At 41.5% G+C, this 24,997-nt stretch overlaps 1 protein-coding gene across 1 annotated transcript in view; it reads right to left on the bottom strand.

Annotated features, from left to right (window-relative positions):
• Positions 1-24,997, bottom strand: part of RANBP17 (RAN binding protein 17) — a 259,916-nt gene that overhangs the window by 89,883 nt on the left and 145,036 nt on the right. The window contains exons 17-19 of the mRNA XM_067566736.1: positions 20,796-20,859; positions 20,599-20,707; positions 1,517-1,620 (exon numbers count right to left, since the gene is read on the bottom strand). Coding sequence (XP_067422837.1) covers positions 1,517-1,620; positions 20,599-20,707; positions 20,796-20,859 — 277 coding nt within the window. The remainder of the gene's footprint in view (positions 1-1,516; positions 1,621-20,598; positions 20,708-20,795; positions 20,860-24,997) is intronic.

Here is a 24,997-nt window from a genome sequence, read left to right as displayed (position 1 = left end):
CCAGGCAGTTATCATGCATCAAACTTGCTCAAAAGCCTGGAGATTTCCCTTTAATTACTTGTGATTTTATTTGCAAATACCGTTAAAGTGTAATCAAGCAGTCACTTTCCAGGGTCGTTAAGAACTTGCTAGTTTAGGGATATATAACTGGAACTCCATTAAAATTTCTTCAGTAAGACAGTTTCTCACAGACCAGACAGGACTGCAGCAAAATTGTTTTAAATATCACAGAAACCTCAAATTAGATAAATGCAATTTCTTACAAAGAGGGGGTTTCTAAAAATGATATCTTAGAACTAATTTTTAAAATCAAGGATTTTTACAATAAAAGGCAAACCCTTTAGCACTATCTCTATTTTACATGTGAAATGCAGCTTGCAAATTAAATACTAGAAGCAATATCAAATATAGAATCTGGGGTATGTGGTCTTTTTTACAGTACTCGTTGAAGCAATGCTGAGTATTCATATTTTCTAAGATGCTAATTTAATCAAAGTGGTTATTATAAACTATACATGCTCTGTAGATGTGAGTTGCGGAATTATTTGTCAAACATTTTTAGCATGTTTGATGACAGTTTACATTTTCAGGAAAGGGGGAGGATAAAAGATGATGATGCACTGTTAAGGTTTCCATCATATTTTAAAATAGCAAATATGTTAGGGCTTCGTAAAGATTACACAATGTATCTGAAATGAGCACTCTAGAGTGCATTGTTAACTGTTTGTTCATTATAGGAGGGGAGAATCTATTTAGCACAATACTACTCTAATGTATTATCATTCCTGATGATGCTGCTCCCATTTAGCACGTCCTTTCCCCCCTAAAATATACTGTTGTTTTGACACAAACAGCTTGCTACACTTAAGGATTTTACTAATAAAACATAATGTTGTGTTAGATATTATGACTGTTGCCACAGCTGAACTGACTTGTCAAATCAATCCTAATATGGCTCCCACAGGCACATAAAAACCTTATTTAGCTATCAGTTATCCTAATCACTTTGTTCAGTTTAAGGATGCAATACTTCAAGACCAGTTCCTATTTATACATATATGCCCAGCCATTTAATAAAGTCTTGATTTATATATTAAATTGTTGTTTGAAAAAAAATACTTTAAAAATGCAGTGTTTTATCAAGTGTATTACATCTTGCCAAATCTCCCCAAATAAATATGTTAATACACATAAAGAAAATAAAAACACATGCACAGAAAGAGGGAGCATTACATATGAACCAGGTCAAATACCACAAGAAGAAAATCTGTCCCTTTGATTATAAATATGACTCAAAAGAGATCACTTTATCTTCAAAACATTCACAAAATCTAAATGTAGGTATAAGAGGTTGACTTTCTGGGAAGTCAGATGCAGCCATTTTTATTTCAACATTATATAGAAAATTACAGACACATATATGTGGCAAAGATGAAAAAAGTGCAAAATATTTACCTCACAATTAACTTATTTTACCAATAAATAATTTCTTTCCCTATTACTGAAATAAACCTACCTTTGCCTCCTCTTGTTTAAAACTACTGTTGAATATCTGAGTTACAGTTTCAAATGAAACTGTAAGGGGTAGCATGAAATTCTCAAACTCATCCTCATCTTCACCTACAGAAAAATAAAATAAATAAAAAAACCCCAGACAAGAGCACCAAAGTACATTCACACTATCATTCATTAGGGCCCAATTCCACAGTCCTTTTTAAGGTAAAATCCATTGATGTCAACAGGAGCTTTGGCCCAGGACAGAAAAAGTGGACCCTTAGTTTTAAAATGTTTTTTACTGAGGCACACAGATTGAATGAACATAAAATACAGACACCAGCTTTAGGCTGCAAATGACTTAAAATGGAGACCAGTGCCTCTCCACATGTTCTGATTCTTTTTCCTTTCTTTATATTTCTATTCTCTCTGCTACTCTGGTAGCATTTGCTCAGCATTAGTCTATGTAATTATTACACACACATGCACATACAGAAACTTCATTAAAAGAACATTATTGAGGTTACAAAGTCAAAGTATTCAAAGTTTGAAAAAGCCAGAATTAAGGTTGCCAATGCAACCTTCATTTGGCCCCGTGTGCATACGCAATATGATATAATTGTTAATTACATGATCACACACTATTTTTTTCAACAGGACCCCGATGTCATTCAGTGCGCAGAATGGATGATGCTCACTGAATGAGCAGATATTCAATATATGGTTGTCTCCTTGTTCCCCAGGCCTTATTTATTGCACTGTTCAAACCCTGCTCTGAAGATAGGATTATTAATTTTCTCATGGGTTTTTCTCTGTTGCTCCTCACTATAGTATCTGAGAGCTTCACAAACACTCCTGTGAGATGAGAGGGTAGTATTATCTCCATTTTACAAATAGGGAGGTGAGGCGCACAGATTAAAGTAAAAAACATTTCTACTGATTTTGGGTGCTCAATTTGACCTAAGAACATAGCACTATATAGCACTTTATATGTTCAAATCACATCTCCACGGACTTCAGTTGAAGCTGTGGGTGCTCAGATCTTGTGCAAATCAGACCCCAGGGCCTCAAATTGGGCACCCAGAAGTGAGGAATACACAGTTAGTGACCACATGTGAGTCTGGTTTAAGTGACTTGCCTAGCATCACACAGGAACATTGTTGCAGAGGCAGGGATAAAATCCAGTTTTCTAGGGCAGCATTCAATTGTGTTAAACATGCTTTCAGTTCCTGCAATCCGCTGCCTCATTCACTACACACCTACTAACTTCTGCAATTGGAAGGTGTGTAGTAAATGAGGTAGAGGTCATGCTTTACTACTCAGCCCTGATTCATCCCCAGAACAGGTCCATCCTGTGCAGTAAATAAGGCCAGGGTCATGTGGATAAAAATAGTATGTGATCATGGAATTAAAGACTGTATCATAATGTATATGAACAAGGGGGTGAAATTAAAGTTGCACAGACAACCTAAATTATGGCAGAGAAGTATGCTTCACTTTGCAACCTTAATAATGTTCTTTTAACAAAGAATGTGTGTGTGTAATTTCCTAGGTTTCTTAAAAAGCAAATGGAAAAAACAAATTCCATTGTGTTGCATCATATTAATACATCCATGGACCAGTAGCAGGTTTGGAATCTTTAGATCCACCACACAGACCTCTGCCATTTGAACAGAGTAACTGATGCAGTAGAAGGTTGTCATCTTCTTTGTGGTCAAGCATTTAAGAGGGATGACACATATACTTTGCCAGGGAGTTTCCCAAATATTTACTGACAGCAGAGTAATGTCAGATACAGAAATCTTGGGAACCTTTCCAGGATCCGGAAGAGAGCACACTCTAGTGGGCACAGACTTTTGCCCATTCCCCCTAATCTTGAGCTCTTCTGCCCCATCCCCTCCAACCTGTCCCTGTCCTGTCTCTTCCCTACCACTAGCTCACTGGGTTAGATCCACAAAGGGGACTGAGGCAACTACCTGCCCTTTTAGGTGCCTAAGTCCAACATTTAGGTGCCACTGACATTCATAACAACACTGCTCAGCTACCACTTAACACTGCTGACACCTAAAGTCCCCTAGGTTGCCTAATTTTCTGTCTCTGGGTATGCACACTAAATCCTGTCTCATCCTGATACAACATAGCAGCTTAGCACTTAGTTAACATTTAAGCCCTAGCTGTATTCACAAACAAGACAGTCCCCCACCTATCGCACCTGTGCGGCCCGATCTGGCAGACATGCTCAGAGGCTGCTTAAGAGTACACCTACTGGATCAGGCCCCAAACAAAACACAGCTGGTGGAGGAGATGGTGTGGTGATGGTTCACTTAAAACATTAATTTGGCCAAAGAGAATGAGAGTGACTCTACAGCCCTGCTGTTAGTGCACTCACCTGGGAGACCCATGTTCTAGTCCCAGCTCCAGTGGATATGCAAGTACTTACACAAAGTGGAAGAGCTTAAACAGGAAAGACTAAGCGAGACCCACCCCACAATGCCCTATAGTCCAGGGGTTTGGGCACTCACCTGGGAGGTGAGAGATCTGGGTTAAAGTCACTGTTCCACACTAGGCAGTTGGGGGATTTTATCTGGGTCTCCCACATCCTGTGTGAGTGCTCTAACTACTGGACTATGGGGTGTAAGGAGAACCACTACCACTACCACCATTATTCAGAAATCACCATCTCCTCCTCCTGGGCACCTAACTCAGGGTTGTGAATTCCAGTAGGTGGAAGGGCACCTAAAAATCAGGCACTGCAATGCTCAGCATTGCAACAAACTATGCCCCCCTGCCTTGTGAATCTAGCTCCTTGTCCAGTTACATTCTTCTTGCCTACCTAGTCCCAGTCTTCTTGCCTCATCAATCCTAGTGTCCTCCTTTGAACTACTTGTCCAAGCACTAATCTCCTCTCCCCAATCCCTTTCACCCTTCCCACGCTGAGTCCCAATTTTCTTGCCCAGCCAGTCCCAGTTCTCCCCCTGTACCCCAGCTCCTTGTCAGCTGTCTCCTCTCCTTTCTGCCCTTCATCCCACGTACCCCAGTTCTAGTCACTTTGTCCAATCATTCCCAATCTCTCCCCTTTCCCTAACTCTTCATTCAATCCCAGTGTTTCCACCTCCCCCAGGCAACTGGTTCCCAGTCCCAGTCCCCCTCTATCTCAGCTCCCAGTTCCAGCCTGCCTTTCCCTGGTTCCTAGTCCCAGCCTCCCCGCTCAACCAGTCCCAGCTTCACATTCCCTCTCTGCCAACTGGCTCCTGGTCCTAGTAACAGTTTCTCTTCCTCCAATGCTAGTCCCAGTCTCATCAGAATTCTTGTCTCAATCTACTATTTTCATTCCCCCCAATCTGGCTTTCATCTCCTTTGCTTTCGAATCAGATGGCTTCCTCCTCCATGCGGTGTAGGTACCCACTGGAGGCTACTGAGAGCTCAAGAGAGAGAGGACCCCTACTCTTAGTTTCACTGCCCAACTTGGAGAAGCTGGGCATAGCTATTACTGGGAAGGTCTGGCTTCACCCCTGTAGTCCTGGGCTGGAGCATGCTCAGTCACTCTGTGGGGATGACGCATGCACAGTTCCATCACATTTAGGAGCTATGAGGGAATAAAGCATGCTCAGTGAGGAAGGAATCCTCAGAGATTTTAGCTGCTAAAATCTAAGACGTCTCTACTGAGCATGTGTAAACTGTTATATTTCAAAGGCTTATAAATTGGCCATATTTAGCTGGATTTTCACAGGGACAACAAAATGCCATGGCATGCTAAATTTCAAGTTCTGCTTCAAAACATGGAAGCAGCAGAACCTTTTAAGTAAAATGTCACAAGATTCTTAGCATGACAAAACAATATATTCTTCCTTAGCATTGTTCTTGGAAATGGCTGAACCACTTTAGTTGAAGTTGTCTAAAAAATCCAAACGAACATCCCCTCCCCGCTCCATCTCCTAAAAAATCAGCCCTGAGGTAAACATCTGGCATGGAAAATTTCAGCCCGAACAAGCAAATGAAAACAGGATCTTATAACAATTGTTGGGAGACTTTATAATACGTGGTGCTATCTGCTCTGACTATTATTGCACAATTATCAGGAAAATTGCATGAGCTTTCAAGACAGCATTTCTAACTACCCATGTTTCAAACAGTTGAATTTGCTATAAGGGGATGAAAAAGAACAGTTACTTACCTTGTAACTGTTGTTCTTCGAGATGTGTTGCTCATGTCCATTCCCAATTTAGGAGTTTGTGCACACCGCATGCACTGGTGCCGGAAAACGTTTTCCCCTAGTGGTACCTGTACAAACTGGCTCCAGCACCCCCTGCAGTGGCGCACACATGTGCCTGCATATAGGCGCTGCCGGCTCCCCCTCCCTCTCAGTTCCTTCTTGCTGGAACTCCGACTGCGGAAAAGGAGGGCAGGTGTGGAATGGACATGAGCAACACATCTCAAAGAACAACAGTTACAAGGTAAATAACTGTTCTTTCTTCTTCAAGTGTTTTCTCATGTCCTTTCCCAATTTAGGTGACTCACCAGCAGTGTCTCCGGTGGCAGGCAGGAGTTCATGGATGTGACACTTGAAGCACCACTCTACTGAAGTCAGCATCGTCTTGAACTTGCTGCATCAAGGCATAGTGGGACACGAAGATATGTACTGATGACCAGGTAGCTACTCTGCAGCTGTCCTGGATGGGGACATGTGCTTGGAACACCGCAGATGATGCCTGCACTCTCATTGAGTGAGCTATTAAGGACACTGGGGGCGTGACTCCGGTCTGCTCATAACAGGCTCAGATACAGGCCGTGAGCCACTTTGAGATTCGTTACGAGAATACCAGCACTCTCTTCATTCAGTCCGCAACCACGATGACAAATTGCATTGAGCGACGAAAAGATTTTGTTCTGGAGATGTAAAACGCCAGAGCACGTCTCATATTGAGAATACACAGATGCCTCTATTCACTGGAGTTGTGAGGCTTGGGACAGAAGATCAGCAGGTATATGTCCTGGTTAAAGTGAAAGTGAGAGACTACTTTAGGCAAAAAGGTTGGATGCAGGCTAGTTGTTTTATAATATGCCATGTAGGGGGGCTCCGATGTTAATGCCCTGATCTCCTAAACTTGTCTTGCAGATGTAATAGCCACCAGGAAAGCAACTTTCCAGGATAGGTGCGTAAGGGAACATGGAGCCAAGGGCTTGAAGGGGGTCCTGGTGAGTCTAGAGAGGACCAATTCAGATCCCACTGAGGGGAAGGGTCCCTTGTTGGTGGGAAAAGCCTTTCTAATGCCTTAAGAAATCTGGCCATCATTTTGTGCGAGAAAACTGTTTTACCTTCCACCAGAGGGTGGAAAGCAGATATGGCCACTATATGAACCTTAATGGACGAGAAGCCCAGTCCCCCTTGCTTCAAGTGGAGCAGATACTCCAGGATCATTGGGATTGAAACCTCCACTGGGGAAACATCACGCTTGGCTGTCCAGCAGGTGGAGCGTTTCCACTTAGCCCTGTAGGCTGATCTGGTGGATGGCTTTCTACTCTCTAAGAGCACCTGTTGGACTTGGGCTGAGCAGGCCTGTTCCTCCCAACTCAGCCATGGAGCATCCATGCTGTCAGGTGTATGGAGGCCAGCTCCAGAAAGAAGAGGCGACGTTGGTCTGGCTGCAGCAGAAAGGTCCATTGTCTTCGTCCCGCCAGCTCTAGAAGCATCCCGAACCAATGCTGTCGGGGCCACACTGGTGCTACCAAGATAACCCATGCTTTGTTCCTCTTCATTTTCAGAAGGACCTTGTGAATCAAAGGTATTGGCAGGAAGGCATACATGAGGCTCCCTGACCAGGAGAGGAGAAAGACATTGGTGATGTAGCCTACACTGAACTGACAGAAACAGAACTGATGGCACTTTCTGTTGTCCCTGGTGGCGAAGAGATCCACGTGGGGATTGCCCCACCTTTGGAAGATGCTAGTTGCCACCTCCGGATGGAGGGAGCACTTGTGCTGAGAGCAAAAGGACCTGCTGAGACAGTCTGCCAAAGAGTTGTTGATCCCCAGGAGCTGCACTGCCTGTGTGTGAATGTTGTGACTGATACAAAAGTCCCATAAACACATGGCCTCTTTGCAGAGCTGGGGACTGGGCCCCACCCTGTCTGTTGATATACAGAGGCCGTACTGTCCATGATCGGTACTACCGATGGCTCGGGTGCTTCGAAGTGCATTCCCCAAGAGCACCTGATGCGGTCTCATCCACCACGTTAGAGGTTAAGTATTTCCGGAGGAACCCTAAGTATCCTGTCCAGGTGGTGCCTGACTGGTGAATACACCGACACCAACCACATCTGAAGGGGTCTGAGGTGCAGTCTGGCATGTCAAACCATGTAGGTGCAGGCCGCCATTTGGCCTATGAGGCTGAGGCATAGCCTCGCTGTCATGAGGGGTGGGTCGAAATGCAGGTTATAATCTCTGCCATTGTCAGGAACCTTTCCTTTGGAAAGAATGCTTTGACCTTGGTAGAGTCCAGCATCGCCCCAATAAACCCTATCCTTTGTACAGGAACTAATGTCGATTTTTGCTCGTTTATTAGGAGGCCTAGCACCTGGCAAACGTTCCGGGTAATCGTGATGCTGGCCTTGACTTGACACCTTGACCTGCCCTTGATGAGCCAATTGTCCAGGTAAGGAAACACCTCTACTCCTCTTCTCCGGAGGTAGGTTGCCACCACCCAAATGCATTTGGTGAAGATCCTTGGTGCAGTCCACAGGCCAAAAGGAATTACTGCAAATTGGTAATGGCGGTTTCAAACCATAAGCCTTAGGAACCTCCTGTGACTGGGGAAGATTGAAAAGTGAAAATAGGCATCCTTTAATTGAGGGTGGCGTACCAGTCGCACAGATCCAATGAGGGAATGATGGTGGCTAGGGGAACCATATGAAACTTTAGCTTTCTGAGGTACTTGTTGAGGCACCTTAAGTCCAGGATTGGCCTCAGTCCTCCCTTTGCTTTTGGAATTAAGTAGTAATGGAAATAAAATTCTCGACCCTCAAGGGCCTGGGGAACCTCTTCCACTGCACCCGCCTGCAAGAATGCTTGCAACTCCTGATCAAGGAGTTGCTCGTGAGAGGGGTCCCTGAAGGAGGACGGGGAAGGAGGTTGGGAAGGTGGGAGTGAGGCAAACTGGAGGGTATAATCAATAACCACCATGCTGAGCACCCATCAGTCTGATGTTACGGTAGCCCAGGCTGAGAGAAAACGAGCTAAATGAGAAGAAAACAGAAGGGGGGTTGGATCCATGGGTAGAACTGGTAGGTTGCTCTTGGACGCACCTTCAAAAGGCCTGCTTTCTGCCCTGATTATGGCAGCTAAAGCCTGGTTGAGGGCTGGCAGATGACGAGCAGCCCTGGTGCCTTTTGTATCTTTTATTTTTCCTCTTATAGGAGTCCCTGTGGGAATGGTCTCCAAACCGCTGTTAGTGCTGTGGCTTGAAGTGCCTCCTGGATAATGACAGGATATATAGGCCAAGGGACTGCAGGGTTGCCTTTGAGTCCTTCATGTCATGCAGCCTAGAGTCCATCTACTTGGCAAAGAGGGCTGTGCCATCCTCCTGGATCGATTGCTGGACCTCCGACTAAAGACCCGAGGACTGTAGCCATGAAGCCCGTCTCATTAATACCGCCGAGGCCATTGTCCTGGCTGCAGAGTCCGCACCATTGGAGGCCACTTGCAAAAATACCCTTGCTACCACTCTTCCCTCCTCCAAGATGGCCTCGAACTCTTGTTTAGAGGCAGGGGACGAGTCCACAAACTTTTCTAGTTACTGCCAGATACTGAAATGATATCTTCCCCGTAGCGCCTGTTAGTTCGCCACCCGTAGCTGTAGGCTAGCTGTGGAATAAATTTTCCGAATAAGTCCAGCCTCTTTGTTTCCTTATTTTTAGGGATCGAACTCACTTTACGCTGTCTGTCCCTCTCATTGGCGTCAGTGACCACCAAGGATCCCAGCGCAAGGTGGGTGTAAAGGTATTCAAACCCATTTGCTGGTACATAGTATTTCTCTCTGCTTTCTTTGACATGGGGGGCAAGGAGGCTGGGGTTTGTCACAGTGCTTTGGCCAGCTTAACCACCCCCTCATGAACCAGGAGGGCCACTCTACTGAGAGCTACTGACGCCAGGATCCCAAAGAGTTTGTCCACTAGCTTGTCCAGCTCCTGTATTTTGAGGCCCAGGTTGGAAGTGACCCTTTTTAGCAGATCTTGTTGGGACCTGAAGTCATACAGCGGTGCTGCCAAAGAAGGTCCTGCTACTGCCTCATCCAGTGATGACGAGGAAGAGGCTGGCAGCTAAGGTAGAGGAGGAGCCTCTGTTCTGGAAGGGGTGATCACCCCTGGGCTCGAGGCATGTGAACCTTCACAGTCAGAGTCCATGTCCAGGTGTGGTGCCGAACTCTCAGGAATTGAGGACTTCAGTACTGATGTCCCTCTCACAGAACTGGCCTGTGGAATCCCAGAGGGAAACCCCCATCAGTAAGGCCATTGTCCTTGCGGCCATGGTCCCATTGGCGGTACTGTAGGGAAGCTGGGCATCGGGACTAGGGCTTGCCTCATCTGAATAACCTCCTCACTGTCCGAGGATGAGGCGCTACTATCCGATTGCAAAGATGGTGCCAACTCTGAATATCTCCTGGTGCTGTATGGAGTGTGGTGATGCTCTGGCACCAGTGAGTGGCACGGAGAGCCCGAATGATGGTGATGACGGGACCGGTTCTTGTCCTTAGGTTTCTTGTAAGGACTAGGAGAGCGGGGTCAAGGTGCTGGGGAAAGATGCTGTGAGTCTGGCAACCTGTGTCATTCTGAGGCCACATAGTGATGCTCTGCTACATGGTGCTGGTCTTCTGGGGACCTCGGCGAGAGCCTTGTCTGTCACTGTTTTGACCCGGAGAGTATGGTCTTAACTCTGGAGACCGCCTGCGCATTGGTGAATGGTGTCTGGGTGATGGGGACTGCCGAGCAGATTGTTGGCCGGCTTGTTCCTCAATAGGTTACCCGCTGGTGCCAGTGCCAAGTCTCGGTGCGACGGCCTGCCGTCCCTCGGCATCGGCGGCATAGGCATTGCCAAGACGTCTTTCATTGCCTGAAAGGCCTCCAGGGTCGACAGCAACACCAGGCGATGAGGGCCTCTACCGCTACCCAGAGTTGGTGGGGGCCCCAGTGCCAGGGTCGATGCCCACAGCGACGAGGGACCCTTTGGAGGTGGGGAAGATTGGTGGCCCAACACAGGTCTCATCTGGTCCCCCTTAGTCTTATCTGCCAATGAGTGACCCCACTTGGTGCGTGTCTTCTTAGGCCTTTTCTTTGGCACCCGGAATGGTGATCAGTGCTGAGAAGTCAGAGGGTGTTGGAGGGGCACTGCATGCTGGGGCTGCCGTGCTCGGTTCCGAGACCAGTCTGTTGGGCTCTGACACTGGTCTAACTGCCGACTCCATGAAAATGGCCCTAAGATGAATATCCTGGTCTTTCTTAGTCTGTGGGTGAAAACTTTTACAGATTTTGCACCTCTCGCAGACGTGAGCTTCCCCCAGACACTTTAGGCAACTTTGATGCAGGTCGCTCCTTAGCATAGACTTCTTACATGAAGCATAGGGTTTAAATCGCAGGGAATGGAACATGCCCCAACCCTGGGGCTCTAACAACTACAATGCTAAGACTAAATTATTGAAAACGATCAACTATATACCCTGGAATATAGTTGCGAAGGCAAGGGACGTTCCAGCACCGTCACTGGCGGCAAGAAGGAACTGAGAGGGAGGCAGACCTGGCAGTGCCTATATGCGGGCACATGTGCGAACTGCTGAAGGGGGCATAAGAGCCATCTTGTATGGGTACCACTAGGGGAAAACGTTTTCCAACACTGGTGCATGTGGTGTGTGCACACACCTAAATTGGGAAGAGACATGAGCAAGCACTCGAAGAAGAACTTTTCTTTTTGTATAATTATTGCCCACTAATACGTTATGTAAATGTATTAACTGTCTAAGTTTTGTCATGGTTATATGTTGTTAAATTATAATAAGAACCTACTAATTGTTACACAAATTATCATCATTTCCATAACCTTCCATTATTGTTTCAGATTCATTAAAAGTTATTTCCTATTTCCATAGATATTGTATATATCACTCAGATACTTTTATTTTTCTGATAGTGTTTTCATACTTTTTGGTGGGGCAAACAAATTAAGATCCTGAGCCTGAAAAAAGAATTGTGTGGCTGGAGCCCTATGCGTGTGTGGAATTTAGTCTATGCAATTTTGTCTATAAAAATGACGCCAAAACCTGTCTAGACACTGGATCCTTTCATGTGCATCATTAGAGACATATTCTTCCCTCAGATGTACCCACACATCCAAATTCAATGGAAGCCATTTACAATTAACTGAGGATAGAATTTGGCCCATAGTTAGGTAAAATATTGGGAAAGAGAAATGAGAAAGGAAAATAGTTATGGCAATAACTGACAAATTAATGGATGAATACTATATATGAATGACCTTGCTCTCCAAAATGTCATTGGGGGATATTTTACCTCTTTTTTCCTTCAACATTTAGTGGATGAATGTGGAGTTTACATAGGACTGGTTAGTTTGTGCATGCCATCTGTAATCCTATATCCCTCTGACTATTATTATATTATATTATTATTATTATAGCACTGCTCTTGTGGCTTGATCCAAATCCCTTTGAAGTCAATGGAAAATTCCCATCAGCTGAAATGGGTTTTGTTCAAATCCCTAGTAAAGAGACTGTCAGGTGTACCATATTGTCCAGGGGGTTGTGTGACAGGTTGGGATCAAAGTAATTTTTTATTGCAACCTAACTGGTTCTTCCAAGTGAATAAGTATCTTTATCGTTACTTTTTGTTTTTAAGACAAGTGTAGTACAGTAAGACCCTTTTAGGCAGCCCAGAAATAATCAGCTATGAAACATTCATTTCCTCAAATATTTTACTTCAGTTAAAAAAAAATATATCAAACCCCAAAAGGAAATCCCCAGACACTATCATCTGCCTGATTATTGTATGATCCACATTCATGTAATATAAAATATAAATAATATAAAATATGGGGATTAAATAATGATACTTTTTTTTTTTTAAACTGGAAAAGAAAAATCATTCCATGTGAATTGCTCTTTTGCGGTGATCCAAGCCACACTAGTGTGCACTTAGACACATTTATGGCCTCATTATGCCCTTTGAAAGAAAGAAGATCCTTCAATTGCACATTTTGGTGGATCTTTCATGCTTTAAGGGCAGACTGCAGCATTTCACAAGTGGGCATCTTGCTGAGTAGATCTGGCTGTGGTTTACATTAGTTGGTAGTGTTTTATATCCACTGAGCAGGGATTCATTTTGCACTGGTGTAAATCACTACACAGAACACAAGGTAGCAGAGAATCAGGCCCAATGTCTACATGAGGAGCTTTTTATAATTTGTGTGTAAAACCTTTGAAAATCCAGAATTGAAAGAAAAACTGAATTAAAGTCTTCTGAAACTTTTACCTGAAGAAAACACATTGTTGGAGTTTCAGTAACAGTTTTCTTTACTCTATACCTTACACAAGTGAATATTTAGTTTACTTTAAAAATCTTGGGCCATGGACCAATTTGACAAAATGGTGCAATTGTAAATGCCAAAAAAGTCTATTTTCATTAGGAGCACATAGAGCATTCGAAGTCTAATTACATTCATATAAGGTTCAAATTATTGAACAGAAACACCAAGTGCCTTTTGAAGTACATGCCAATTAATGTACTGCTAATTCCTGCCTCCTCCCCCCACCTTCCCTCCGATTGATTCGGTTTTAAAATCACTCCAAAGGCAATGGTTTAAATACAAACAATTCTACATTTTCTATAAAAGGCTCATTGACAATGAATTTTATACTTCAATCCAAAAAAGCACATTCCATTTCTTAAAAAACACTAATTTACCAAGAGACTTCATATTAATTTTATCTCCATGTAAATTATTTTAAAAAGTCAATAATATGAAAAACTTCCTTAACAAATCCTTTCTTCATTTAATTTTAGAAAGCCTGAAAGGGATGACTAGTATGATCACCAATTCTCTTTGGATTAAAACTGATGACTTGCTGCTTGTTTATAAAACTTACAATTCTATAAGGTTAAGAATGATGTCATCTAAAAAGTGTGTGTGGGTGTGCATGTGAGAGAGTGAGTGACACACAGAGGAAAAGTATAGCTTAATATGTGTTTGATGTTTCATATCTGTATTCTAAAATGTGAAGTAGACTTTTCCCTGTACACATCTCTAAATGCGTTTCTCTGAAAGGTCAGAAAGACAAGCTAATATACTCCAAATAGGAACCCACAGGATATTAGGCCAGGAAGTTTGTATAGGTCTTTCTCCAGCTCCCCATTCCTTCTGGCTGCTAATGTAGGGGAATCAAGCTAATCTCAATGAACTCTTAATTTCTGGCCAATCACATTTCTCTTACTTGTGTTTCACTTGCCTAGAATTACCAACGGGAATGGCACCTTGCTCATACAACAGCTCTCTGAAGATGTGATTTTTAGCACCTAGAGGGATCAGTTCTGCTCACTCTCTTCTCTCCCTGTAGGGGAGGTCATTGAAGCTGCATGTCTGCATGGTTTCCAATAGAAAATGTATCCTCTACTTACAACAGGTGTCAGCAATGGATGCAGCTGAACTGGTGCTGAAAGCAATTTAATTGCAAGTGTAGACAGGACCAAACCATGTTTAGTAACATTTAAGAAACTAAGTGGTGCTGAATATGGTTTGCTCCTGTCTACACTTGCAATTAAATTGCTTTCAGCACAGCTTCATTTATACGCATTGAGGACATCAATTATTAGCAACTGAGTCTATTTATTAGTGTTGGCACAGCCTTCAAGGTGAGCCACTTTTGCATATATGTTGCCTGGCTAATTCTTTCTGTGGGGGCCTGAAAAACCAACTTACATGCCTAATTCCTGTTTTTATCACACCCAAATATTAAAAACAACAAATGGCAGAAAAGTGGGTAAATAACAGCCCCAAATGTCCTCAGAAAGGAAAGAATATTTTTAGTGTACAAATAGGGTAACCACGACCCATGGAAAAGCCAGGAATAAGTTAGGGGCATCTAAAACATCTAGAGGGTAATACTTCACTTCTCTCAAAAGAGTCCTTGAACTGCAGCCAGACTGAATGTAGACTCATATCTCCAATTCACATAGGCATCATGAACCCAATTGCTATTCCAAAATTAACTAAATTCATCAAATTCCAAAATGACAACGAATTTGTGAGAACAGCAAGTGATTTCCACCGCTGAAGATAAAGGACATTTTGGCACATCTATGTGACTTCCACCAGTAGTAGCTCAAACCTTGCAGCATAACTCATATGAAATGATGGCACTGTCAGATATGACCCTAGGCTCCAAGCTTAGCCTATTTCTAATCCAACTTTCTCTCAGAAGCCTGACATTTTTTCAAAAAAATTTGAAGAAACAGCTAGCCGAAGACTCAAAAAGTAACAGCAAAAAATTTTTTTAAGTGCCACAGAAGCAGGAAGCTTGCTAAACAACCAGCGGGGCCACTGAACGATCAAGATACTAAAGGAACACTCAAGGAAGATAAGGCTATTGTGGAGAAACTAAATGAATTCTTTGACTCGGTCTTCATGGTTGAGGATGACGATTCCCAAACCTGTCTTTTTAAGTGACAAATCTGAGGAACTGTCCCAGATTGAGGTGTCATTAGAGAAGGTTTTGGGATAAATTAAACAGTAATAAGTCACCAGGACCAAATGGTATCCACCCAAGAGTTCTGAAGGAACTCAAATGTGAAATTGCAGAACTACTAACTGTGATATGTTGCCTATTATTTAAAGCAGCTTGTGTATCAGACGACTGGCAGATAACTAATGTGAGAACAATTTTTTAAAAAGGCTCCAGAAACGATCCCAGCAATTACGGGACGATAAGCCTAACTTCAATACCAGGCAAACTGGCTGAAACTATAGTAAAGAAAAGAATTATCTGACAGAAAGATGAACATGACTTGTTGGGGAAGAGTCAACACAGCTTTTGTTAAGGGAAATAATTCCTCACCAATCTACTAGAAGTCTTTAAGAGGGTCAACAAGCATGTGGACAAGGATGATCCAGTGGATATAGTTTACTTAGATTTTCAGAAAGCCTTTGACAAGGTCTCTCACCAAAGGCTCTTAAGGAAATAAGCAGCCATGAGATAAGAGGGAAGGTCCTCTCCTGGATCAGTAATTGGTTAAAAGATAGGAAACAAAGGATAGGAATAAATGGTCTGTTTTCAGAATGGAAAGAGGGATTTGTACTGTTCAATATATTCATAAATGATCTGGAAAAAGGGGTAAACAGCGAGGTGGCAAAATTTGCAGATGATAGAAAACTACTCAAGATAGTTAAGTCCAAAGCAGACTGCAAAGAGTTACAAAGGGATACCACAACACTGGGCAACAAAATGGCAGATGAAGTTCAATGCTGCTAAATGCAAAGTAATGCACATTGGAAAACATAATCCCAACTATTCATATAAAATGATGGGATCTAAATTAGCTGTTACCACTCAAGAAAGAGATCTTAGAGTCATTGTGGATAGTTCTCTGAAAACATCCACTCAATGTGCAGCAGCAGTCAAAAAAGCTAACAGAATGTTGGGAATCATTAGGAAAGAGATAGATAAGAAGATGGAAAATATCATCATATTTCCTCTTTATAAACCTATGGTACGCTCACATCTTAAATACTGTGTGCAGATCTGGCTACCCCAACTCAAAAAAGATATATTGGAACTGAAAAAGGTATAGAAAAGGGTAACTAAAATGTTTAGGGGTATGGAACTGTATGTAAGAGAGCATTATGATTGCTCTGAACTCCAGTATGAAACTGGAGATAAGCCACTTGAGAGTCTCTGGGTTAAGCTTAGAAGCAAGAACAATAAGGGTGATATTGTGGTGGGTGTCTGTTACAGACCACCAGACCAGGAGGACGAGGTAGATGAGGCTTTCTTCAGTCAACTAGGGAAAATTTCCAGTTCACAGGACCTGATTCTCATGGGGGACTTCAATCATCCTGACATCTGCTGGAAGAGCAATACAGCAGAGAACAAACAATCCAGGAAGTTTTTGGACAGTGTTGCAGTCAATTTCCTGGTGCAAGTGCTGGAGCAACCAACTAGGGGCCGTGCTACTCTTGACCTGCTGCTCACAAACTGGGAAGATTTGGTAGGGGAAGTAGAAGTGGGTGGCAACCTAGGCAGCAGTGACCATGAGATGGTCGAGTTCAAGATCCTGACAAAAGGAAGAAAGGAGAACAGCAGGATACGGACCATGGACTTCAGAAAAGCAGACTTTGACACCCTCAGGGAGTTGATGGGCAGGATCCCCCTGGGAGGCGAATATGAGGGGGAAAGGAATCCAAGAGAGCTGGCTGTATTTTAAAGAAACCTTGTTGAGGGCCCAGGAACAAACCATCCCAATGTGCAGAAAGAATAGCAACTATGGTAGGCGTCCAGCTTGGCTTAACAAAGAAGTCTTTGGTGAACTTAAACACAAAAAGAAGCTTACAAGAAGTGGTCAGATGACTAGGGAGGAGTATAAAAATGCTGCTCGAACATGCAGGAATGAAATCAGGAAAGCCAAAGCACAATTGGAGCAGCTAGCAAGGGACGTGAAGGGGAACAAGAAGGGTTTCTACAGGTACGTTGCCAACAAGAGGAAGATTAGGGAAAGTGTGGGCCCCTTACAGAATGGAGGAGGCGACCTAGTGACGGAGGATGTGGAGAAAGCTGAGGTACTCAATGCCTTTTATTCCTGTCTTCACAGACAAGGTCAGAACCCAGACTACTGCACTAAGCGGCACAGAATGGGGAGGAGGTGACCATCCCACAGTGCTGAAGGAACAGGTTCAGGACTATTTAGAAAGACTGGACATACACAAGTCTATGGGGCCAGATGCAGTGCATCCGAGGGTGCTGAGGGAGTTGGCTGATGTGATTTCAGAGCCATTGGCTATTATCTTTGAAAGCTCATGGCAATTAGGGAAGGTTCCTGATGATTGGAAAAAGGCAAATATAGTGCTCATCTTCAAGAAAGGGAAGAGAGAGGATCCAGGGAACTACAGACCAATCAGCCTTACCTCAATCCCTGGAAAAATCATGGAGCAGATCCTCAAGGAATCCATTTTAAGGCACTTAGAAAAGAGGAAGGTGATCAGGAACAGTCAACGTGGATTCACCAAAGGCAAGTCTGACCAACCTGATTGCCTTTTATGAAGAGGTGAAGAGGTGACTGACTCTGTGAATGTGGGGAAAGCTATGGATGTGATATACCCTGACTTTAGCAAAGCTGTTGATATGATCTCTCATAGTATTCTTATCAGCAAGTTAAAGAAGTATAGGTTGGATGAATGGACTATAAAATGGATAGAGAACTGGCTATATCATTGGGCTCAACGGGTAGTGATCAATGGCTCCATGTCTAGCTGGCAGCCGGTCACAAGCGGAGTGCACCAGGGGTTGGTCCTGGGCTGGTTTTGTTCAACATCTTCATTAATGATCTGGAGGATGGGGTAGATTGCACCCTCAGCAAGTTTGCAAATGACACTAACCTAGGGGGAGTGGTAGATACCCTGGAAAGTAGGGATAGGATACAGAGTGACCTAAACAAACTGGAGGATTGGGCCAAAAGAAATCTGATGAGGTTCAACAAAGAAAAGTCCAGAATCCTGCACTTAGGACGGAAGAATCCCTTGCACAGCTACAGACTGGGAACTGATGAGCTAGGCAGCAGTTCTGCAGAAAAGGAGCTGGGGATTACAGTGGACAAGAAGCTGGATATGAGTCAGCAGTGTGCCCTGGTTGCCAAGAAGGCTAATAGCATATTGGCCTGCATTAGTAGGAGCACTGCCAGCAGAACGAGGGAAGTGATTATTCCCCTTTATTCGGCATTGGTGAGGCTGCATTTGGAGTACTGTGTCCAGTTTTGGGCCCCCCACTACAAAAAGGATGTGGACAAGTTGGAGAGAGTCCAGCGGTGGGCAACAAAAATGATTAGGGGGCTGGAGCACATGACTTATGAGAAGAGGCTGAAGGAACTAGGCTTGTTTAGTCTGCAGAAGAGAAGAGTGAGGGAGGATTTGATAGCAGCCTTTAACTACCTGAAAGGGGGTTCCAGGGAGGATGGAGCTAGGCTGTTCTCGGTGGTGGTAGATGACAGAACAAGGAGCAATGGCCTCAAGTTTCAGTGGGGGAGGTCTAGGTTGGATATTAGGAAAGTGTTTTTCACTAGGAGGGTGGTGAAGCACTGGAATGGGTTACCTAGGGAGGTGGTGGAATCTCCATCTTTAGAGGTTTTTAAGCTGCGGCTTGACAAAGCCCTGGCTGGGATGGTATAGCTGAGGTTAGTCCTGCTTTGAGTAGGGGGTTGGACTAGATGACCTCCTGAGGTCCCTTCCAACTCTAATATTCTATTACTCTATTCCATATGAGGGGAGATTAAGAAGACTGGGACTTTTCAGCTTGAAAAAGAGACGACTAAGGGGGAATATGATAGAGGTCTATAAAATATGTTGTGGAGAAACTAAATAAGGAAGTATTATTTACTGCTTCTCAAAACATAAAAACTAAGGGTCACCAAATGAAATTAATAGCCAGCAGGTTTAAAACGAACAAAAGAAAGCATTTTTTCACACAATGCACAGTCAATCTATGGAGCTCCTTGCTAGAGGATGTTGTGAAGGCCAAGACTATAACAGGGTTCAAAAAAGAACTAGATAAGTTCATGGAGGATAGGTCCACCAATGGATATTAGCCAGGATAGGCAGGGACTGCTGTTTGCCAGAGGCTGGGAAAGGCTGACAGGATGGAACACTTGATGATTACCTGTTCCATTCATTCCCTCTGAAGGACCTGTCATTGGCCACTGTTGGAAGACAGGATACTGGGCTAGATGGACCATTGGTCTGACCCAGTATGTCCGTTCTTATGACACTCCCTTTTCTGGCCATCTCTAATTTTAATTTAGCAATACACTAATTCTTACACAGAATAATTTTTGAACAGAAATTTTTAAAGGAAAGAATAGCTATGGCTACAATTTGAATGCATCTAATAGGCTAGTTGAGGAAAACTGGTGTAGCTCTATTGACTTCAATTAATCCATGTCAATTTACACTGGTTGAGGATCTGGCCCGTCACTTATGTTTCTTGCAAATGAATCATATGAAGGGTTTTTGGGAAAGGTAACTTCAGATTTTAATTGCTTCTTTTTGTAAATTTGTTATCTGTGCTATCAGGCTAAATTCATGTTCACCAATAGAGTGAAAAGGAGACTTAGCTGCCTGATGAGTCCTCAATTAATATCATATGATGCTAAAGGATTCTTTTTTTGTAGCTACTTAAGGGATGAGATACATTCAGTTTATTGTCAGTATATTGGTGCAAACCAGGCTAACCACTAATGTCCCATTCCTGTAAACATTTAATGTACATGTTTAACTTCATGCATGTGAATCATCTTAGTAGTCATACTGGACTACTCGGGTGTAAAATTAAGCAAACAGATTAAGTGTCTGCAGGACTGAGGCATAAGTCTCTGCTCAGTACGCCAATTCTAATTCTCAGAGCTGAGATTCCTTACAGGCTGAGAATTTATATGAAGTGGTACAATGTCTGCTAGAGTAAACATTGAAATCAGTGTTTTTGGAGAAGTCACTGAAGTCAGTTGAAAGTAAAACTGTTTAGCATGCCACAATATCAGGCCCTTAAATTGTAACTAACTAAATTACACTAATGGATCCAAAAGGCCTTCCATGCAATAAACTACTGGTCTTGTGTGCAGAACTCATATTACTATAACCAAATCTAGCAAATAAAAAATAGACTATTGTATTTAAATGGCCATAAACCTCAAAAGTTGTTATGAAGTATTTTAAACAAGTTGTATTGAACTCATAACCTTTCTTTTTAAAAGAGTGTCAGTGACCTCTCATCAAACAAACTTAAGCTCTGTTACTAAAATTAATACAATTACAAAAACATTATGAGAAATACGTTAGGTTGACTCTTACCTAGATCTACCATGAGGAGGCGAGTGAGAGCAGTGTAGAATGTTGTTCGGCATCTAAGGTCACTGAGACTGTAATTATCATTGACTCCCAAAAAAGGAAAGTGTTTACTCTGACAAAACATAAGTGCATCAAAAGTTAAAATGGTTTACAAAATTATGAAGGAGACTAAAATATTTGAAAATAGTAAGAAAACTTACTGTGTGATTCTGAAGCATGAACTTCACAGCATCTATTTTCACAAGCTTTTTTAAGAGAATATAAGTAACAGATGTTAAGGAAAGTCTCCCTTAAAGGATTATGCTGAGATTTACATATTGCTTATTGCAATTAACTTGCATAATTATATAATCATTTTTAAAAATTATAGCAATTGTTAACTGAAAGTATTCAAATACATATCTCAAAGAAAATACGGTGTTTCTGAAAAAATATACAGCACAGAAATAGTATACTGAACATTAAAACCAAAGCAACTACTTTTCATGTCACGTATTCTAGTCACAAGAGCCAATGAACTAAAGGATATTTAGAATTAAACTAAAAGTTTTTGACAATAAATGGTTCTGGTTTTACACGTGGTACCACATTGCCAGATGGTGGAAGAAATACTACTGTTATGTAGTAGCATCTGGCCAATGGGATTTGCCCTTACTGAATGAGGTTGCCAATGGGCAATGGAATTGCCTGGCTGGTGACCTTGAATAGGACCACACTGGGCAGAGTAGAATTCCCTTACTTTTAATTCTCCTTACTTTAATTCTTATTTTTAATTCTTCTTCACTCCTAAGTGAGACATTGATGGAACTGCCTAGTTCTTCAGGTTTTCTTGACCCTTAATGGTAGTTGAAGAGGTGTAGAGGGCAAGCTAGGCCAACTAGAGGTCATTAAATACTAGCCCTACTGAATATAAAGACTCTCCTCTAGATGTCCATTTTGATTGCATAGGAGGTGAAGTGTGTGTTTGTGTGTAAGATGTGCAATTTAAGATAATCTTGCCTTAGGGGAAAAAAGGACAAAAAATAAGATGCAAGAGAACTCTTCCGCCCTGCCACACACAAAAAGCTAACAGATGGCTCTAGGGATTGAGCTTTGGCCTGGCAAATAAATCCTGCCTCCAAAACATCCCCTGTGTTGGTACTACATCTCTCTCGGATTCCTCCATTAGGTGAATCCATGGCTGTCTATTTAGGGCAATTTTCCACCTGCTTTAGTGCTGAGAATCTCGCCCAATGTTTAAAGAATAATATTAAGTCTTTAGTCAAGGTTACCAAAATGTTTCCATTATAAAGGTTCATTTTCAGTTGGTTTTAACTTTCTCAGATTAACCTTTTGGCTGAAATTGGTACATGTACTCTGGTACAGAAAGCACTATTTTTTTATTTCACCAAACACAACTGAGCCATTCACAAAGGTTGAAGGAATGACATTTTTTTTTTTCCTAAGAAAATGTTTTTGCAACTTGTTTGAACAGTTCTAGTGCCTCACCATAAGTGATGGAGACTGGAAATTTGACAGAGTGATAGATAGCCTTTAGATCACAGATGAGCCTTTCATTAAGCTGATGAAACTGTATTTGTTTTGATGTATAAAGATTTTAAAAAACATACTTCACACATACAAAACAGATTATGTTAAATTATAAAATAAGTGATCTCCAAATGATCTACTGGAAACATACATTCCTATGTTTATAAACAGAGTGGACATTTCCTATGAACAGATGATGTCTCAGCACTGCTTTGACTGCAGATGTGTGCAAAGTAATTTCAGATATCACAGATAGGGAATTGTGGTCTATGATCCGTGAAGTTGTATATGGAGGGCTCCAGAGAAGTCCTGCTGCCTTCTATCTGATACAGAAAGTGTACCAAATGAAGTAAGGTCTACTGGCTTGTTGATTACACATTCTATGCAGAACAGAGTATTATCAAGCTATTGAACATGGTGAGATTTCCTTTTCTTCATTTTTCTTCTTAAAAATATAGGAAACTGCTTTAAAAAACTACACTAAACAAAAGAAAGTTGCACAACTAAATTAAAGAAGCACTCAAAAGTCAGGAAGAGACAAGCTAAGGTTGGTTGCATAACTTTAACCCTTTCCCCAGCTCTGTGCCTGTATATTATTATGCAGTCTTCAGCTGCATGAGCACATGATTCCCCCCTACTCCCAGGATTTCCACATTCCAGGTAGTTGTATTCTGTATGCTGAATAAGGTTGGTGTTTGGATGGTATGTAGTAAATGAGATATGGGACCATACAACATATCTTGAAGATAAAAAGAAATACTGAACAACTGTCTCATTCATTGAGCACTGGTCATCTCTTCCAATGAATGAGGTAGGGACCCTGTGGACAAAAAATAGCATGATATAATATATTTCAAGTCTGTTGTAACACATACACAGGTGGGCAGTTAAGATCGCACAGGCAACCTTAATATTGTCATTTACTGATTTGCATGCTTCAATTTGCAATCTTAATGTTCTTATGATGTAAGGTTTTTGTAGGAATGATTAATTTTCTTTTTACTGCAAACTGATCAAACTATTTTTAAAATGTATTATCCAATTCCTTAAAAGGTTGTGGATGGGGACTATAGCTGCTTTTGGCAAACCTGCTAACCTGATTTTAAGGAAACATTTTGCATATTTATTTTTGCTATCCTACAGCACTTGGTTAAGAGTTATCTGTTTTCACAATCAAGGGTATATGATTTCTCCTATTTATCAGAGAGAGCCTTTCATGAGAGTAACAAACATGTAGATAAAGCAGAATTTTTGACAGACTGAATATTTTGCAGTCAGCTGTTTTACAAAATAACAACACAATTATTTTGTTATGGAAAATGTATGATAAAGTTAATTATTAGCAAGAACTAAACATGCATAAGGGAGCACTACGATGGCACTGACATAAAGGAACCTCTAATGTATTCCATTATGTAAATGAATTCAAAGATATTTCATGAATGATCAGCTAGAAGGGACATAATGATTTATAATTCAAATAACTGAGCTTTAAAATCAAATTGGGCTAATATATTTCTGAATATGCAAACCTGAAATCATTGTTAAAATAATGTAAAACACAATGCCAGTACAAATCATTTGTTGCCTTTTGTTGTAAAAAAAAAAAAAAAAAGTCAGATTTTTTTTCTTTTTGATGTTATGTAGAGTGCATAGTAGCATTAAGATTTATCTTTTTAACTTTTAGAGGATCTTTAGAAATAATTATTTTTATGTATACTAAAAAGATAAGTACCAAATTTCTATGAACATTTAGAGATGGACTGGACATGTAGAGACTAATTTTCTAAGAAAATTATATGCACATAAATGACTTAAATATTGTACAAGAATTGAAATTAAACAAATTATTTTTTTTAACTTTTCAACCCAGTCAAAATGTACTGTATACCATATCCTGAAAGTGAAGCCACTGGATCTGGTCTCTTAAAAAATATAACGTTTCTTCCAAAGTTCTTTTAAAGCATTTAAAAAAAAAAACCCAAAAAATCCCCTAAGATAGTGTGAAAAGGCCAAAGTTTGTAATGCCAGGAAGTAGTTATAAACCACTTCATAGGTTTAGAAATAAAAAGTACTTCAGCATTATTATTAAAAAAAACCCTATTGGTGAAGTTTTTTATAGGAAAAAAATACATATCTTTAAAAGCCAAAATGACCAGTGAAATTGGGTTGTACATCATTTTCCAGCAAAAAGGAAAAACAGCCTCGACAGGTGTAATTTATCATTTTTCTGATTTAATACCAAAGAAATATATTAAAATAATAAAAAGAATCCTGAAATCCTCAAAATTTGTAGTGATAAATAGCCCTCCCTGTCTTTATTGCATTATGCCTACTAACAGAAATATTGCATGGTGGATTTTGCCAGACAAGGACGATTATTTTCCAATAAAAAGTTGCATATTAAATTCCAGCACAAAAGTGGGTGTCTAATACTTTTGAAATCTTTTATGGTTTGCCAAGGAACACAATTTTAAACTTAACTAATACAAACACACCACAGTGAAGTGAACCAGCATTAAAGCTATCTGTACTATCCCACCCATCTAAACCGGAGAAGCTATCATTCTTAGAACGTTTGCTTAAATATATTTTGATGTTTGTGGTTTTAATTAATCTTCCTTCTTATTGATTTTTAAATAAGTTTTATATTGAAGTTTCATTTACATAGCAGCATATTTGAAAAGGTATTGCTACTTTTGCATACTTCCCATATGCACAACTTTAGAGCTTTGTTTTTATCAAGGTTTTTTTTGCAATATGTAATAAATTACCTAAAGGAAAATTGTCTCCTTGCAAATCTGTTCTTGAGGACACAAGTATATACCCCTGTTTAAGCTCCCAGCTCATGGTAATACCGCATCCAAATCAC

This window comes from Emydura macquarii, unplaced genomic scaffold, assembly GCF_026122565.2.
Source record: "Emydura macquarii macquarii isolate MOO-44397 ecotype Brisbane River unplaced genomic scaffold, CSIRO-AGI_Emac_v2 contig_2768, whole genome shotgun sequence".
NCBI classification, from domain to species: domain Eukaryota; kingdom Metazoa; phylum Chordata; order Testudines; family Chelidae; genus Emydura; species Emydura macquarii.
This window is presented reverse-complemented; position numbering and strand designations above follow the sequence as displayed.